At 41.5% G+C, this 16,609-nt stretch overlaps 3 protein-coding genes across 11 annotated transcripts in view; 2 read left to right on the plus strand and 1 right to left on the minus strand.

Moving 5' to 3' along the window:
• The window catches only part of XPNPEP3 (X-prolyl aminopeptidase 3), a 75,821-nt gene extending 62,640 nt beyond the window's left edge, over positions 1–13,181 (minus strand). Inside the window, exons 1-3 of one of the 8 annotated variants that reach the window (XM_055252777.2) lie at positions 12,944–13,076; positions 1,283–1,385; positions 788–904 (exon numbers count right to left, since the gene is read on the minus strand). In XM_055252777.2, the coding sequence (XP_055108752.2) occupies positions 788–899 (112 nt within the window). In that variant the 5' untranslated portion in view covers positions 900–904; positions 1,283–1,385; positions 12,944–13,076. The other 7 variants (XM_055252778.2, XM_055252775.2, XM_055252779.2 and 4 more) reach the window with 7 other exon arrangements.
• Positions 7,921–8,850, plus strand: DNAJB7 (DnaJ heat shock protein family (Hsp40) member B7). The gene has a single exon (XM_055252795.2). It carries the CDS (start codon positions 7,921–7,923, stop codon positions 8,848–8,850), a length of 930 nt encoding a protein of 309 aa, XP_055108770.2.
• Positions 13,182–13,191: 10 nt separating the features above from the next.
• ST13 (ST13 Hsp70 interacting protein) overlaps positions 13,192–16,609 on the plus strand; it is a 32,492-nt gene continuing 29,074 nt past the window's right edge. Inside the window, exon 1 of one of the 2 annotated variants that reach the window (XM_055252793.2) lies at positions 13,192–13,750. In XM_055252793.2, the coding sequence (XP_055108768.1) occupies positions 13,641–13,750 (110 nt within the window). In that variant the 5' untranslated portion in view covers positions 13,192–13,640. The remainder of the gene's footprint in view (positions 13,751–16,609) is intronic. The other variant, XM_055252794.2, reaches the window with a different exon arrangement.

A 16,609-nucleotide genomic window follows, 5' to 3' on the forward strand; every position in this document is an offset into this window, starting at 1 on the left:
CTATATAGAGATAGGTTATAATTTTAAAGTAAATATTTGATAATTTCAAGAAAAAACATGTTTTCTAAAATGTCTTTAACACAGTAATTCACAATAGTATACATTTCTAAAAGCTGACTTAGAAATAGAACTTTGCTTTAAAAACATCCTGAAATATGTACCTTTCATTAATTATTCTGAATTATAAGGTTTATCATATTTAAACTTTGTTCTAGACTAGTATTGTCAATAAAGCAACAGTACTCACATGTAGTTAAGCTTAAATTTAAATTAATTAAAATTAAATAAAATAAAAAGTTCAGTTCCTCAGCTGTACTAGCAACCTTATTAGTGTACAATAGCCATGTGAGGTTAGTGGCTACCTTATGGAACAGCACAGATCCAGAGCTTACCGCAAGAAGTTCTATTGAACAGGCCGGGCGCAGTGGCTCACGCCTGTAATCCCAGCACTTTGGGAGGCCGAGGCGGGCGGATCACGAGGTCAGGAGATTGAGACCATCCTGGCTAACACAGTGAAACCTCATCTCTACTAAAAATACAAAAAATTAGCTGGGTGTGGTGGCGGGCACCTGTAGTCCCAGCTACTCAGGAGGCTGAGGCAGGAGAATGGCATGAACCTGGGAGGCAGAGCTTGCAGTGGGCCGAGATCGGGCCACTGCACTCCAGCCTGGGTGACAGAGTAAGACTCTGTCTCAAAAAAACAACAACAACAAAAAAGAAGTTCTATTGAATAGCATTGCTGTAGACAGAACCTAAATGGTGAGATAGCATAGTTAAAAGGCCTTACCCGGTCTGAGGAGGTGTGGGTGTGTAAACGGGCTGGGCTGGCCTAAGTACCGGTTTGGAATCCTCTTTTCTGGGACAGGCTGAAGGGAGTACCTTCGCTGTGAACACAACATACATCCTGAATGAAGAATAAAGAGAATGAAATGAAACAACAGATCTAGAAAGTCTTCATGATATAAATACACTTACCTATCTCTAGCAGTTTAGATGCTTTAGAAAAATGCAAACTAATATTTCCTTCCTTCTCTCCTTCAATATTCATTTATTTATTTTTAAGACAGAGTCTCACTCTGTCACCCAGGCTGGAGTCAGTGGCGTGATCTTGGCTCACTGCAACCTCCGCCTCCTGGGTTCAAGTGATTCTCCTGCCTCAAGCCTCCTACGTAGCTGGGATTACAGGTGCGTGCCACCATGCCTGGCTAATTTTTGCAGAGACTGGGTTTAACCCTGTTGGCCAGGCTGGTCTCGAACTCCTGACCTCAAGTGATCGGCCCACCTCAGCCTCCCGAAGTGTTGGGATTACAGGCTTGAGCCACTGCACCCGGCCCTCCTTCAATATTTATATGGCCTTTGCTCTGTGTCAGACTCTGTGTTGGGCCCTAGGAAAACAGAAATGAGATCATCTTTACCCTCAGAGACATTTGTCTGCTACAATATTTTATACACATACACACACACACACATATATATATAATAAAGGTATGAATAAGGAGCTATGAAAACAGAAGAAAGGAACCAAAAAAGGCAGGGGAAGGATATCACAGACGCAGTCTGAAAGGATATCACAGACATAGCATAAAGCTGCATCCTAAAACTCAGGAAAAGATAATCAACATTTTTTATTGAGAATATGTTAAGCATGAGAAAATATGCACATGCTATTTCATTTAATCTTGGAATGTTAGAGCTAGATAAAATAATTTATGAAAAATGCTTAATCATAAGAGTACAACAAATGTTACTGTTATTAGCATTAATTAAAAAATTCTTTGCACATGATTGGAACATGTGCAAAGAAAGACACATGAATGACAAGGCTATATGCTGTGGTCTTTAAAGAATGCACAGTCTAGTGGAGGTGAAACAAAACAGAGCACTACAATATTAAACGGTGAATGCAATGGTGGATTCACACATAAGGAGTTTTGTTTGTTGGGTTTTTTTTTTTTTTTTTTTTTTGAGACAGGTCTCACTCTGTTGCCCAGGCTAGAATGTAATGGCATGATCATAGCTCACTGCAGCCTTGTTCCTCTGGGCTTAGGCAGTAAATGAAATGAAACAATAGATCTAGAAAGTCTTCATGGTATAAATGCACTTATCCATCTCCAGCAGTTTGGAAACTTTAGAAAAATGCAAACTAATATTTCCTTCCTTCTCTCCTTCAATATTTATTCATTTATTTTTAAGACAGAGTCTCACTCTATGGCCCAGGCTGGAGTCAGTGGCTCAGCCTCCCAAGTAGCTGGGACTACAGGTATGTGCCACCAAGCCTGGTTAATTTTTTTTATTTTTGGTAGAGATGAGGTCTCACTATGTTGCCCAGGTTGGAAACCCACACCAATTTCTTTGTAATCATCTTAGAAGCTATGATTTTTCTTTTTTTTAAATCTTTTTAGAAGAAGCTATGATTTTTCTAAACAATCCTCTACAAACTTAAGTGGAATTAACTTTTAAGACTTTTCTCTCCCAAATACATATATTATTATTCATAATTCATAGTCCTTACAGAAATTGTATGTTCACAAGGAGATTGTACAGTATTGATTGTTGAGATTAAACAGAGAGGACCTAGTGAGCAGCAAGGGGGAGGGATAAGAGCAAAGATTATGAAGTCAAATAAACCTGAGTTTGAATCTCAGCTTCTCTGGTACTAACTGTGTAACCTTGTCCAGAATACTTCTCTGAGTCTGATTCTGTGTTTGTAAAATAATGACGATAATGCCTACCTCATGTGACAGTTAAAAATCTAATTCCTTAATTCAGAATACAAAACCTTCAAAGCTCTCTTACCTTCCTGATCTTTTCCTCTCCCTCCAGCAGCACTAACCCGCTAGTGGAGTAGGCTGCTGTTGCACTGGTAATTTCTCTTGTGATTTCTCTCTCCTCCTGCACCTTCTCCACATGCACGCTTGTGCACAAATACTCATGCACACATAGTGTCTTCTGTAATCTCATTTGGGAGTAAAATTTCAGAATATAAAAAGTTAACTGATTCCTTTTTCAATGCTCATATGAAATAATCCTAGCATATCCTTCTATTCTGGACCACTCTCAAGCAGAGGGAGCTTAACTTTAATAAATTCAAAGCAAACAAGTAACACTTTAACAGGAGACATAAATTGAGATGTTTATTCCCAGTAAATTTTTTAAAAAGGTCTCAATAGCTTTTTACTTAAACATCTTTTGCCCAAAGTCATATAATTAGTAGCAAAGCTGGTGTGTTAAGTCCTATTTCAAAAATATCCAGTTGATAAGCTTCAAACTCTTTTGCTTAGGAAACTTCATGATTTGGATTCTGCTCCTTTATCTGACCGAATCCTCAAAAAACATTACAGCCACACTAAGCTACTTGAAGAACCCCGGCTAAATCATTCTGTATCATAATAGCATTTGCATTAAAAAATATAGTTCTCTTAGTCTAAAGTGGACACTGCCTGCTTATACGAATACACAAATCCTAAAAAAAATCAGCTCAAACATCACTTAATGCAGGAGACTTCTCTTACTCTTCTCACACCTACTGCCTCTGTTCTGCTTGTTTCAGATGTCTTCCTCAACGTTCCTATGATTTCTATTTTAATACCTACTACACTTCACATAATTGCTAATCAGTTTGCCGTTCTACTATGAACGATCTTTGGAAGCAGAGATCACTTGTTATTTGACTTTATTTTCCCAGTGACTTGATTTGGAATGTATTTTGAAGTTAAAAGTTAGTAAGTCTGGCTTCGGATTGGACATAAGAAATAAAGAAAAAAGAGGAATTAATTCTTGATTTTTGATTTGAACAAGTGAACAAATGGTTGTACCATTACATGAAATAAGAAAGCCTGAGATATTTATGGGAAATAAATTTAATGGAGAGGTCAAATGAGCAATCTTAATTTCAGGGAGAAAAGTGCTAGGCTAGATATATAAATTAGGGTGTTATAAGCACACAGATGGCATCTAAAGCCCTGGGAATGGGTATTACCCAGGGAGACTGAACAAAGCCTGGCACTGTAATATTTTAGTGTGAGAAAGAGCACAAGAGAAAGAAGGAAAACTAGAAGAATGTGGTATTTAGGGCCGGGCATGGTGACTCACGCTTGTAATCCCAGCACTTTGGGAGGCCGAGGCAGGCAGATCACTTGAAGCCAGGAGTTCGGGACCAGCCTGGCCAACATGGCTAAACCCTGTCTCTACCCGCCGCCCCCCTACTCCCCCCACAAAAAAAGTGTGGTATTTAGGAAGTTAAAAAACAAGTGTTTTAAGAAGTGGGGAGGACTATACCAGGTGCGGTGGCTCACACCTGTAATCCCAGCACTTTGGGAGGCTGAGGTGGGTGGATCACCTGAGGTCAGGAGTTTGAGACCAGCCTGACCAACATGGAGGAACCCTGTCCCTACTAAAAATACGAAATTAGCCGGGCATGGTGGCGCATGCCTGTAATCCCAGCTACTCGGGAGGCTGAGGCAGGAAAATGGCTTGAACCTGGGAAGTGGAGGTTGCTGTGAGCCGAGATCACACCATTGCACTCTAGCCTAGGCAACGAGAGTGAAACTCCATCTCAAAAAAAAAAAAAAAGGGCAGGGAGGGCTCACAGTATGGCAAGTGCTTCAAAATATAAGGAAGCCAAAAGGACAACCACTGGATATGGTAACATCAAAGTCACTGGAGACCCTGGCAATTTTAGCAGAGTAAAGACGGAAGACAGACTGGAGTGTGCCAAGGAGGGAATAGGATGCAAGAAAGCAAAGACACTGAGACAATACTCTGGTTAAGTTTTGTTGTGAAGAGGCAGAGAAAATGGCACAGCAGATGGCTGGGAGGCAAAGGATCATCAAAGAAGGGTATAACTGCAGAAACAAGTGTCATGTTATAACTTTACACTCCACTGAAATTAGTTTTTTCAAACTATATGAATTTCTTAAGAGCTGAATTTCCTATTTTCTACCTTCTCTCTGTATCAATCATAGTGTCAGAGGCATTTGAACCAGAGCAACTCCATCTTCAGTAGGGGTTTGGTAAAATAAGGCTAAGACCTGCTGGGCTACATTCCCAGTAAGTTAAGGCAGTCCCAATCACAGAATGAAATAGGAGGTCAGCACAAAATGCAGGACATAAAAACCCTGCTAATAAAACACGTAGGTTATAGTAAAGAAGCTGGCCAGCTGGGTGTGGTGGCTCACGCCTGTAATACCAGTACTTTGGGAGGCTGAGGTGGGCGGATCATCTGAGGTTGGGAGTTTGAGATCAGCCTGACCAACATGGAGAAACCCCCTCTCTACTAAAAATACAAAATTAGCCGGGCATGGTGGCACATGCCTGTAATCCCAGCTACACAGTGGGCTGAGGCAGGAGAATGGCTTGAACCCGGGAGGTAGAAGTTGCAGTGAGCCAAGATCCCACCATTGCACTCCGGCCTGGGCAATAAGAGTGAAACTCTGCCTCAAATAATAATAATAATAAGATAAAATAAAGTCCCTGTCAAATTTAGACATTGCAAACATCTCCTACACTGTCACCTTCCTGTGAACTTTACCTGTGATGTTCTTAGTAATAAAAATGTTCAAAAAAAAAAAAAGGAGCTGGCCAAACCCCACTAAAACTAAGATGGCAATGACAGTAACCTCTGATTGTCCTCACTGCTACACTCCCACCAGCGCCCTAAGAGTTTACAGATGCCATGGCAACGTCAGGAAGTTATCCTATATGGTCTAAAACGGGGAAGCATGAATAATCCACTTCCTGTTTAGGATATAATCAAGAAATAACCATAAAAATGGGCAACCAGCAGCCCTTGGGGCTGCTCTGCCTATGGAGTAGCCATTCTTTATTCCTTTACTTTCTTAATAAACTTGCTTTCACTTTACTCTGTGTATTCCACTCAAATTCTTTCTTGCACGAGATCCAAGAACCATCTCTTGGGGTCTGGATTGGGACCCCTTTCCAGTAACAGTAGGTTCTCAGTATCTGTTTGTGGAATGCCTAGAACCTAAACTCTTTAAGTCCTAGTCCGAGAAATGCAGTAGAGTGGAATGAGGAGAACTTGAAATTAGACTCAAGTTTAAAAATCAGATTTTTCACTAACAAGCTATGTAGCCTTAGGCAAATTACTTTCTCTCTCAGAATGTCTATTTTCTTATGGGCATTAAATATTTATTTCGCTAGAATGCTGTGTCAGTTAAATGAGCACTTGCTACAGTGTGACTCAGAGGGTACTCAAATAATGTTCAACATTATTGGTTATTATTTCCAGTGGCAGGCAAATTATAATCATGGGTATGCCACACATAAGTACATGTAAGCACATATACTGGAGAGAATTTAAATTGAGTTTTAAGCATTTCACAATACCTCTCAAAAATGAGTATATAAAAAAATTTATGCAAAGCAAAAAAATATTCAGACCTGACAAATGGTCTTGAAAGACTAGAAACATACACTACAGTTTTAGATTTCATTAGAGTATCATTTAACTGAGGGGTTATAAATGTGATGGAAAATAAAATAAACACAACATAGAGGAAGAAAAACAAAGATCATTATAGGGAATTTTCTGAGACAATAAAATGAGCCGGTATAGAATATAAGTCCTTTAAATTCGGGTCTAGACTGCTGGTAATTTATCCCCAAAGAAAATCACCTTTGGTCTGTTTCTAACTGGGCTCTTGAATTCTACTTTCCCATACATGGCTGAATTTCAAAATAGTAGCCACTGATCCATTACAAATCTAAATCACATCATTAAACTTGCATATTCCCCACTCCCCACAAAGGCTTCCCATTGTACTTGAAATAAGTGCTAGCTTTATGTGCAACAGCCCCAACTGGCAACAACCAAAATGTCCATCAACATGGCCAGTGGCTACCATATTAGATCACTATGTGGCTGACTGTCATATAGGTCTCACCAATAATGTCATCTCCTCAGAAGCCTTCTAAAACCAATCTAAAGTAGCGCTCTGCCCCCAGCACATTGCTCTTTATTTTTTTTGGAGCCCATATCACATTATCTCAAATTATTTTATTTGTTCTCTTATTTGTATTCTATTATAATGCAAGCACCAGGAAAACTGGTGTCTTTTGTTCAATACTGTTATCACCAGTGGCTAAAATGGTGCCTGGCACAAAGTAGACATTCAGTAAGTATACAGTGAATACATAAACACACAACTTTCCAAATCTTTAATTACATGTTTTATAGCAGTAAACCTTCGGTGGACAAAGATACTATAATCTCAAATGACTTACCCCTGGCATGCAGAAAGTTAACTTATCAGGCTACTTCCTCCAAGAGGCTTTCATTGACACCCCCAGCCTGAGCTGTCTCATATAATTGTTTAGCATCCAGTACTTCCTCTCATCATAACTATTATATTGTAACTAAGTTACTTGTTTGTATCCCCCACTGAACTGTCTCTTGACTGAAATAAATGTCAACTGCTTGAATACTTTCTTCACCCGTAAGTCACTACTTCATTTTTCTAAACCAAAGCGTAGAAGAGCTGGGAAGTAATTAAGGCCCAGTAATCTAGAGGTCATATTATGCAAGGGATATGCTGTGGCTATTAGCAACAGATTCCATTGGCTTATGAGGCACTGCCTGAAGCTTCCAGGGAAATACATAGGGGAAACAGTCCAGAGGATTCAGGATGGTCTGGTACGACTCTGGACTAGCTCTATCTGGAAGGTCCAGTCCCCACACTGACCCCAGAATGACACCATAATGCAGCCCTCTCTGACATATTTGTAACTCTGCTTGCCACATAATCAGTATCCTCATCTCCTAGCACATGGTAATAACATTGTCTTTAACATAAAAATGTACCTATTTGCAGTCACTACCTGTATCACCACCACCAGCAGAGCCTGAGCTGAGGAAACCACGGTTCTCAAGACCCAGCACACGCACTTCCAATCATCTAAAACATGGTGGATTACTATGAAGTTCTAGGAGTGCAAAGATATGCTTCACCTGAGGATATTAAAAAAGCTTATCATAAAGTGGCACTTAAATGGCACCCTGATAAAAATCCAGAAAATAAAGGAGAAGCAGAGAGAAAATTCAAAGAAGTAGCTGAGGCATACGAGGTATTATCAAATGATGAAAAACGGGACATTTATGATAAATATGGCACAGAAGGATTAAACGGAGGTGGAAGTCATTTTGATGATGAATGTGAGTATGGCTTCACATTCCATAAGCCAGATGACGTTTTTAAAGAAATTTTTCATGAAAGGGATCCATTTTCTTTTCACTTCTTTGAAGACTCGCTTGAGGACCTGTTAAATCGTCCAAGAAGCTCCTATGGAAACAGAAACAGAGATGCAGGATCCTTTTTCTCTACCGCCAGTGAATATCCAATTTTTGAGAAATTTTCTTCATATGATACAGGATATACATCACAGGGTTCACTGGGGCATGAAGGCCTTACTTCTTTTTCTTCCCTGGCTTTTGATGATAGTGGGATGGACAACTACATATCTGTTACAACTTCAGACAAAATTGTTAATGGCAGAAATGTTAATACAAAGAAAATTATTGAAAGTGATCAAGAAAGAGAAGCTGAAGATAATGGAGAGTTGACATTTTTTCTTGTAAATAGTGTGGCCAATGAAGAGGGCTTTGCAGAAGAATGCAGCTGGAGAAGACAGTCATTCAACAACTATTCACCAAATTCTCACAGCTCCAAACATGTATCTCAATATACTTTTGTGGACAATGATGAGGGAGGTATATCTTGGGTTACCAGCAACCGGGATCCCCCTATTTTCTCAGCAGGAGTCAAAGAGGGTGGTAAGAGGAAAAAAAAGAAGCGTAAAGAGGTGCAAAAGAAGTCTACCAAAAGGAATTGTTAAATTGACTCTTCAAACATGTAACATTTGAACACAATTGTGTGTGTTTTGGTTAATCACAAATTTTGTAGATAACACTTGTTTAATACTATACTAAGAGCTTTTCAACACTTTTAGCAGGATTGTGGACATTTGGTTAGTAGTTTTTTGGACTGGGTATATCAGAAAAGGATAAGTTTGTGGTGACAGTTGGTGCTAATAAGAATTTGCCTGGGCAATATAGTGAGATCTTTTCTCTACAAAAAATTTAAAAATTAGCCAAGTGTGGTGGTGTGCACCTGTAGTCCCAGCTACTCGGGAAGCTGGCAGAAGGACTGCTTGAGCCTGGGAGACATAGGTTGCAGTGTACTGAGATCACGCCACCACACTCCAGCCTGGGTGACAAAGTAAGACCCTGTCTTAAAAAAAAAAAAAAAAAGGAATTTGGAAAACTGGAAATAGTTCTTTACTTTTGAATTTTTCTTTAGTAGAGTTTATAGCCTATTTTTCTTTTCTCTAATTAAAACCACCATACAAATTTCTGAAACATGCATAGCATTAGGAGACAAGAATGTAGTAAGACACACAGGTTCAGACTACACAATTATTCATGAAATGGCTTTTTTCCAATGGAAGTACAGCATTTGATGCATTATAACTTAAAGGTACTACAAATTAAAAATTAAAGTATAAAGTATTTTAAGTTAAAAATAGACTTAGCTGGGTGCAGTGGCTCACACCTGTAATCCTAGCATCTTGGGAGGCCCAGGCAGGAGGGTTGCTTGAAGTCAGAATTTTGCGACAGTCTGGATAACATAATGAGACCTCTCCTCTATGAAAAAACTTTTTTAAAAATTTAGCTGGGTGTGGTGGTACGTGCCTGTAGTCCTAGCTACTTAGGAGGCTGAGGTGGGAGGATTGCTTGAGCCCAGGAGTTGAGGTTGTAGGGAGCTATGATCTTGCCACTGCACTCCAGCTGACAGTGTGAGACACTGTCTCTAAAGAAAAACAATAGAAAATTAAAAAAATCAAAAAACGGGTAACATGGTAAATTTTATGTAGTATATTTTACCACTTTATTTTTATTTTTTTGAGACGGAGTCTCGCTCTGTCGCCCAGGCTGGAGTGCGATGGCGCGATCTCGGCTCACTGCAAGCTCCGCCTCCCGGGTTCACGCCATTCTCCTGCCTCAGCCTCTCCGAGTAGCTGGGACTACAGGCACCCGCCACCACGCCCGGCTAATTTTTTTGTATTTTTAGCAGAGACGGGGTTTCACCGTGGTCTCGATCTCCTGACCTCGTGATCCGCCCGCCTCGGCCTCCCAAGGTGCTGGGATTACAAGCGTGAGCCACCGCGCCTGGCCCACATTTTTTTTTTAAGGCCTGTCTTACCCTGAATTCCTCAGAGCAGTTCTGTATGGTAGGCCATCAGTGAATCACTCCAGATAGGAAATTTTCTATTTTTGTTTAGAGTTTGTATACAAAATCTACAAATACATTACTCTAAAACAGCACCTATAGCCATTTTAATTTAGTCATGTTGGGAGAAAAACAGATGGGTTACAAATACATCAGATATCGAGCAAATGGTTTGAGTTACGTCTAGCAGCACTAAAACTTATTCACCTTTGGCCAAACACAAATGCAAAATTAGAAAAAAATTATAATTATCTGCTATTTTTAAAAGACAGCTATAGTCAAGAGCTTGTGTTTTGTATCGGTATTTGATTTTCAGTGGGCAGATGGGAGAAGGAAAGGTTATTTATTCCATAGAAGAGACTGCGGACAATTAGTATTCAAAGTTTATTTTCAGAAAATAATAAAAGCCCAGGGTATTTTAACTGCTTCTAATATAACATGTGATATTTAGTAGAGTTTATCTGTTATAATGTGGTAGTAAAGTTGAAAAAAAATTGCAATTTTCCAAAAACTAAAGCAAAAATCAGTGTCTCAGAAAATTTAAGAATGTAATGACATGCCCTGTAGTCCATTTCTTCACTCTTAACAGAAAACCAAAAATTTAGATTTAATCATCTTACTCAATAGCTTAAAATTCCTCAGTTTTCCCACCATCTAAAGGAAAAAGCTAATTGTTTGCTTAATATAATGTACAAGGCCCTCCACGAGCCAGCCACCAGCTTTCTTCCCAACTTGATTTCCTATCAGCTCGTACTCATCTTATGCTGTAGCCCAACTTTTCCCAAAATCTGTTCCAGGGATACCAGTTCAAGACTCATCACAGAAAAGGGGTCCATAGTCAAATACATTTTTACACATTTGGCAAATTACTGCGGAACACCTCTCTTAGAAACCTAGACTATTAAGGGCTGGATGCAGTGGCTCACACTTATAATCGCAACACTTTGAGAAGCTGAGGTGAGAATTCAAGTTTACCTTGGGCAACATGGCGAGACCCCATCTCCAAAAAAAGAATTAAACTATTATGTACATTATGAAAGGCAGCATTCCCCAAGAAGTATTTGATCACAGAATCATTTTCATGTAATGCGTACTATTTTGTCTGAGAACATCTTTCAAAAAATCTTTTCCTAAGCCCGGCGCCGTGGCTCACGCCTGTAATCCCAGCACTTTGGGAGGCCGAGGCTGGTGGATCACGAGGTCAGGAGTTCAAAACCAGCCTGGCCAAGATGGTGAAACCCCATCTCTACTAAAAACACATAAATTAGCCAGGCATGGTGGTGGGCGCCTGTAACCCCAGCTACTCGGGAGGCTGAGGCAGGAGAATCGCTTGAACTCGAGGTGGAGGTTGCAGTGAGGCAAGAGATAGCACCATTGCACTCCAGCCTGGGTGACAAGAGCAAGACTCCGTCTGAAAAAAAAAAAAAAAAAAAAAAAGCTTCTCCAGCCATACTAAATGATTGCAACGCTTAGTGCTGGCCATTCCGTTTCAGAGTTCTGTGCCTTTGCAAGTGTTCCTTCTGGTAGTATGGTTCCTTTAGTCAGGTTGGTGAGAGCCTTTCAAATAAAAGCAAATTCCAGGCCGGGCGTGGTGGCTCAGAGAGGAGGGTGGATCGCTTGAGGCCAGGAGTTCGAGATCGGCTTGGCCAACGTGGAAAACCTGGTCTCTACTACAATTACAAAAATTAGCCAGGCGTGGTGGCACACGCCTATAATCCCAGCTACCTCGGGAGGCTAAGGCACGAGAATTGCTTGAACCCAGGAGGTAGAGGTTGCAAATAAGCAGAGATTGCCACTGCACTCCAGTCTGAGCGACAGAATGAGGGCCTGTCTCAAAAATAAGACAACAATTGCACATCTTTCTTTTCACCTAATCCCACGGAGAGTTACGTCTTTCTGCAGCTTTACTAGGAGAACTGAAGAACAAGTTCTGTGCACTGGACAATAACTTTTTATGTTTTATAGTAAGAAGTCGATGTAATTAACATTCCATTTTAAATGAATTCAAGTATATCAACATAAACATATGCCAAGACATAGCTTTGATGTCAAATACCACACGTTTTGGTTCACACATTGTTCATATATTGGCCTAAAAAACTGAAATAGGATCCAATGGCAGATCTGCCTGCAAGGAAGGTGATTCAGTTTTCACTGATTAAGCTTTATGTTCATCAGATTAATTGCTCGCAATAGAGAACACCCTACAAAAATTATTCTCCTTATCCTTCGTCTTGTCAGACACAAAATGCCCCAGAAGTATTTCCAAACAGTTACCTTTCCTAAGAGAAGCTGCTGAAAGAATTTGTGTTACTAAACATGCTTCGTGTATATTCTGGAGCAAGCTCTCATGCCTAAGAGAAACAAGAGCTACTTGATGTGAAACACTTTGTCACTTAAGTGTGATAATTGCCACAACTTCGGAGTCCGAGTAACTTGGAAGACAGCCCCTCTGGGGGATGGCACACTTTTTTCTCTGCAGTCATTTCGGCTTCACAGAATACCTCAACGGTAGAGAACACACTGGGCCCACCCCTTTCCAGGAGCAGCCGGTATAGAAGAAATCCGCAGAGAGCACAGAGGGTTGGGGAGCGGAGGCCCCACCAGGAGAAGGGTCAGCCGAACCAGGGATCGCCTGAGACCAACTTGGGTCCCTCCAGGGGACACCATGGGAGGAGACCGTGGGAGGAGAGTCTAACCTGAGAGGCCGCGGACGTTTGCTACAGCGGGAACCAGCTTGGGGGCTGAGAGCAGCCAAGGCATGACGGCCTAACTCACGCGTCAGGAAGCGAAAGAGGGTAACGACGGGGAAAACAACCGCCTGCAGCGCCGCGTCGCCAGGAAACCGGGGCAGCCGCACCTCCCCTTCCGGCGGACGCGGCTCGCGGGCCTTCCTTATGCGGCGGCGCAGAGTGTGACGTCATGCCCCGAGCTGGGATCGCCCCTCCGGCTCCACGCCCTTTTTTTTTTAGGTCCCTGGCGTTGAGCTCTAGTTAGTGCACGCAGCCACACAATATGCTCTTGGACGTTGCTCCCTGGAGGGCATGTTATCTCCCGCCTCCTTGAAGGCGCCTGTTTCTGGGGTTGCCCCATCCAGGGAGCTGGTTCCTAGTTAAGAATATTGAGAATGTATGCGCAGGGAGGCAGGCAAAAGCACGAACAGCCACGCTTCTAGAAGATTCTAGGGAGCGCGCAGGAGCAGCGCAGAGGGAGTAGAAATGAGCAGGCGGAGGACCCGGGGTCACGAGACCGTTGGGTGGGAGGAGCCAGCGGCCGGGGAGGTTCTAGTCTGTTCTGTCTCGCGGCAGCCGCCCCCTTCTGCGCGGTCACGCCGAGCCAGCGCCTGGGCCTGGAACCGGGCCGTAGCCCCCCAGTTTCGCCCACCACCTCCCTACCATGGACCCCCGCAAAGTGAACGAGCTTCGGGCCTTTGTGAAAATGTGTAAGCAGGATCCGAGCGTTCTGCACACCGAGGAAATGCGCTTCCTGAGGGAGTGGGTGGAGAGGTGAGACCCAGGCCTGAGGACCGTTGGGGGCGGGGGGAAGCACGGCCCCAGAGGGAGCCGGTCCGGACCTGGCTCGGGCCGGCGGGCGAGGCAGGGTCGCTGCCCCTTCTTTGCCCGGGAAAGGGAGGCAACTTCGAGGGGTCATGGAAGATCGCGAGCCTTGGGTAGTACAGGAGCCGCCGGGAGCAGGAGGCAGAGCTGGGTTCCTCGCACCCTGAGGTTGCCCGGGGTTGTATCTTGGGCGAAATACAAAAACAGGACTGCGGATACGTGGACACTGGAGACGCGAGGAGTGAAAACTGCAAGACTTAGCTTTTGCGTGGGGTTGTTTTTCTTTAAGTCTTGTGTGCCCTGCTCAGGTCTCACTGGTACATAGCAGCTCCTTTACTCACTATCCCTTTACATCGTGTTATAATAATATAACACTAGTAAGTTAAAAGTTACAAAACTAGTAAGTTAGAATAAAAATGGTAACTGTAAAAATGATTGTTTTTACCTTACAGCGCTTGTAACTGCGTAGGATTAATTATCTTGAGAATCGCTTATTATACCTCCGTTACTTGGCAGTGTTATCACTCCAAACACGTCTGAGAAATGTTTCCAGGATATATTCTTGTTGTCTTTAACTGTAGAGTACTTCGCTACGTGCAAGGAGTTAATTGACAAGGCATTGTGCCTTGTGCTAGGAAACAGTATAAGTACTGTCTATTTAGACGAATAAATAGAAAAGTTCGTTTTGATATTTACTATATAATAGTAATTAGCATTTTATGTATTGAAGGAGCACCGAAGAGAAAAAGTGAGAGGGAAGTCTTCCCTAAGATGACTTTTAAAAAAATTATTACTAATGGGTAACTGAAAAGATGACATACAAATTGCACTAAACAGGAATAAATAGCAACTATGCAGACCATTGCGACTCCTAAGAGGTGCTACTGTGAACGCTGTTTAGTGATTTTTGTTTTTTAGAGACAGGGTTTGGCTGTGTTGTCCAGGCCACATACAGTGGCGGGATCACTGCTGCCTCCAATTCCTGGGCACAAACGATCCTCCTGCCTCAGTTTCCCAGGTGGCTGGCAGTGCGGGATCGAGCCACCATACTTGGCTATTTTAATTTTTTGTAGAGATGGGGGTCACATTAAGTTGCCCAGGCTTGTCTTGAACTCCTGGCCTCAAGGGACTCCCCCGCCTCCGAAAGTGGTGGTATTGCAGGCGTGAGCCACTTCACCCAGCCTGATATTTTTATATGGGAAGATGAGCTCATGATTACCAAATAGCTCAGAGAATATTTCTTAAGCTGGTTCTAAGGAAAAAACTCGTTACAATCTGTCAACGTTGTGTATTGTATTTTTTTTCTTCTAAGAAGTTTTTCAATTTTTAGCTCTCCACCAATTGTCTAACTGCTGGAAGACTGACTTATATGTGAAATTCTGAGACCATTTAATACTACCATGTTAATAGTAACTTTATGAATATTGGTAAGAAGTCTATTTTGCAAACTCCTCAACCGGGAAATGTCAGGATTAGGAATTGAGGGCTAGATTTTAGTCGTTTTCTCTATTGAACAGCTTGATGATCCAAAAGCCTTTCTTAAGATATTTGTATGCTTTTATCCTAATTATAGAAGAACCTGCAGTTAATAAATTCTTCCTAAAATTCCAGGTGAAGTAGACAAGTATCACAGGAAGAAAATAGCCGGCTCCAAGAGCTGGCTCCACTTTACATTAAGTGGATACACTGTTTTTGTTCCATTCTTACTAGTGAGGAAGAGGAGACACAGAAGAACAAATTAAAAGCATGTGTAAGAACAGTGTCCTCCTGACTTCTGCTGGAGTGATTGTGCCTATATAGAGAATTCCACTTTAAGATTTGCAAAATATTTGTCAGGCACTACTATGTCCCAAAAAAAAAAAACAAAAAAACAACAAGTCGTCATATACCTTATTTTAACATAGATAATTCCAATTTTTCTTTCTGATTCCACTTACATTCTTGTGGCATCCTGAGTTGGCTAAAGTATGGGGTGAAGCATCATGGCATATGTGGGGATTTTATTCTGAACTTAAGATATTTAATATAAAGCTTTTTCTCTCTATTTCTGTATTTAAACTAAGATTTTTATAAACTCTGAGGCCTTTGCGTTTGTGTCAGTTTCTCTCTCTGCCTTCATCAGTCTGCAGTTAGAGATTGTGGCAGATGGGGCTGAATGTGGAGACTTCTAGGTCCAGACGTATTCCTAGGCCTGATGCTACTATTAGGGTTACTCAAGTTGAAAACATCTCAGTTTCTCACAGGCTTAGCTGTTGAAGAACAGTACGGCTGCCTATTTGCTATAATTGCTAGCATTGTTTATAGCTTAGTTTTATTTGATATAAGGATTTATTAGTTTAACCTTTTAAATTAAACAAAGAGAAATACTAAAAGTCTTTCTGAACTAGTTGTCAGTGAGGATCCAGGGAGACTGTTCAAGAACTGTGTTTTGAGATATTTTTGTTTTTCCCTTTTTGGAGACAGAAGTAGTCTCCCACTCTTTCTCCCGTTTAACAATTTAGTATCTTGTATGTGGTTTCATGGCTTTACTTGATGGTAATTAAGATCGAAGAGAGTGTCTTTGTTTTCTACTCCGTAGTACAGTACGTGGCACATGGCTTTTCCTAAATACTGAAAAGGAAATGAACAGAATGCATTTCTACCCTCAATATAGAATTTAGAGTGTAGCAACCCAAGTTTTTGTACGTGTGTACAAATAACCATAGCACAAAGCAGATTAGAAAGTTATCAAATTAAGAGAATTGTGAATGAAGTTTTGTGTGGTCCTATGTGAGAAAAGTCTCTACACTGGTCCTACTTGATTGTGTA

The sequence above is a fragment of the Symphalangus syndactylus genome, chromosome 18 (genome assembly GCF_028878055.3).
Source record: "Symphalangus syndactylus isolate Jambi chromosome 18, NHGRI_mSymSyn1-v2.1_pri, whole genome shotgun sequence".
Taxonomy (NCBI): Eukaryota; Metazoa; Chordata; class Mammalia; order Primates; family Hylobatidae; genus Symphalangus; species Symphalangus syndactylus.

What these genes read in the sequence shown, in the direction of transcription:
- DNAJB7 (XM_055252795.2), top strand. Translation starts at nt 7,921, where the DNA reads ATGGTGGATTACTATGAAGTTCTAGGAGTGCAAAGATATGCTTCACCT.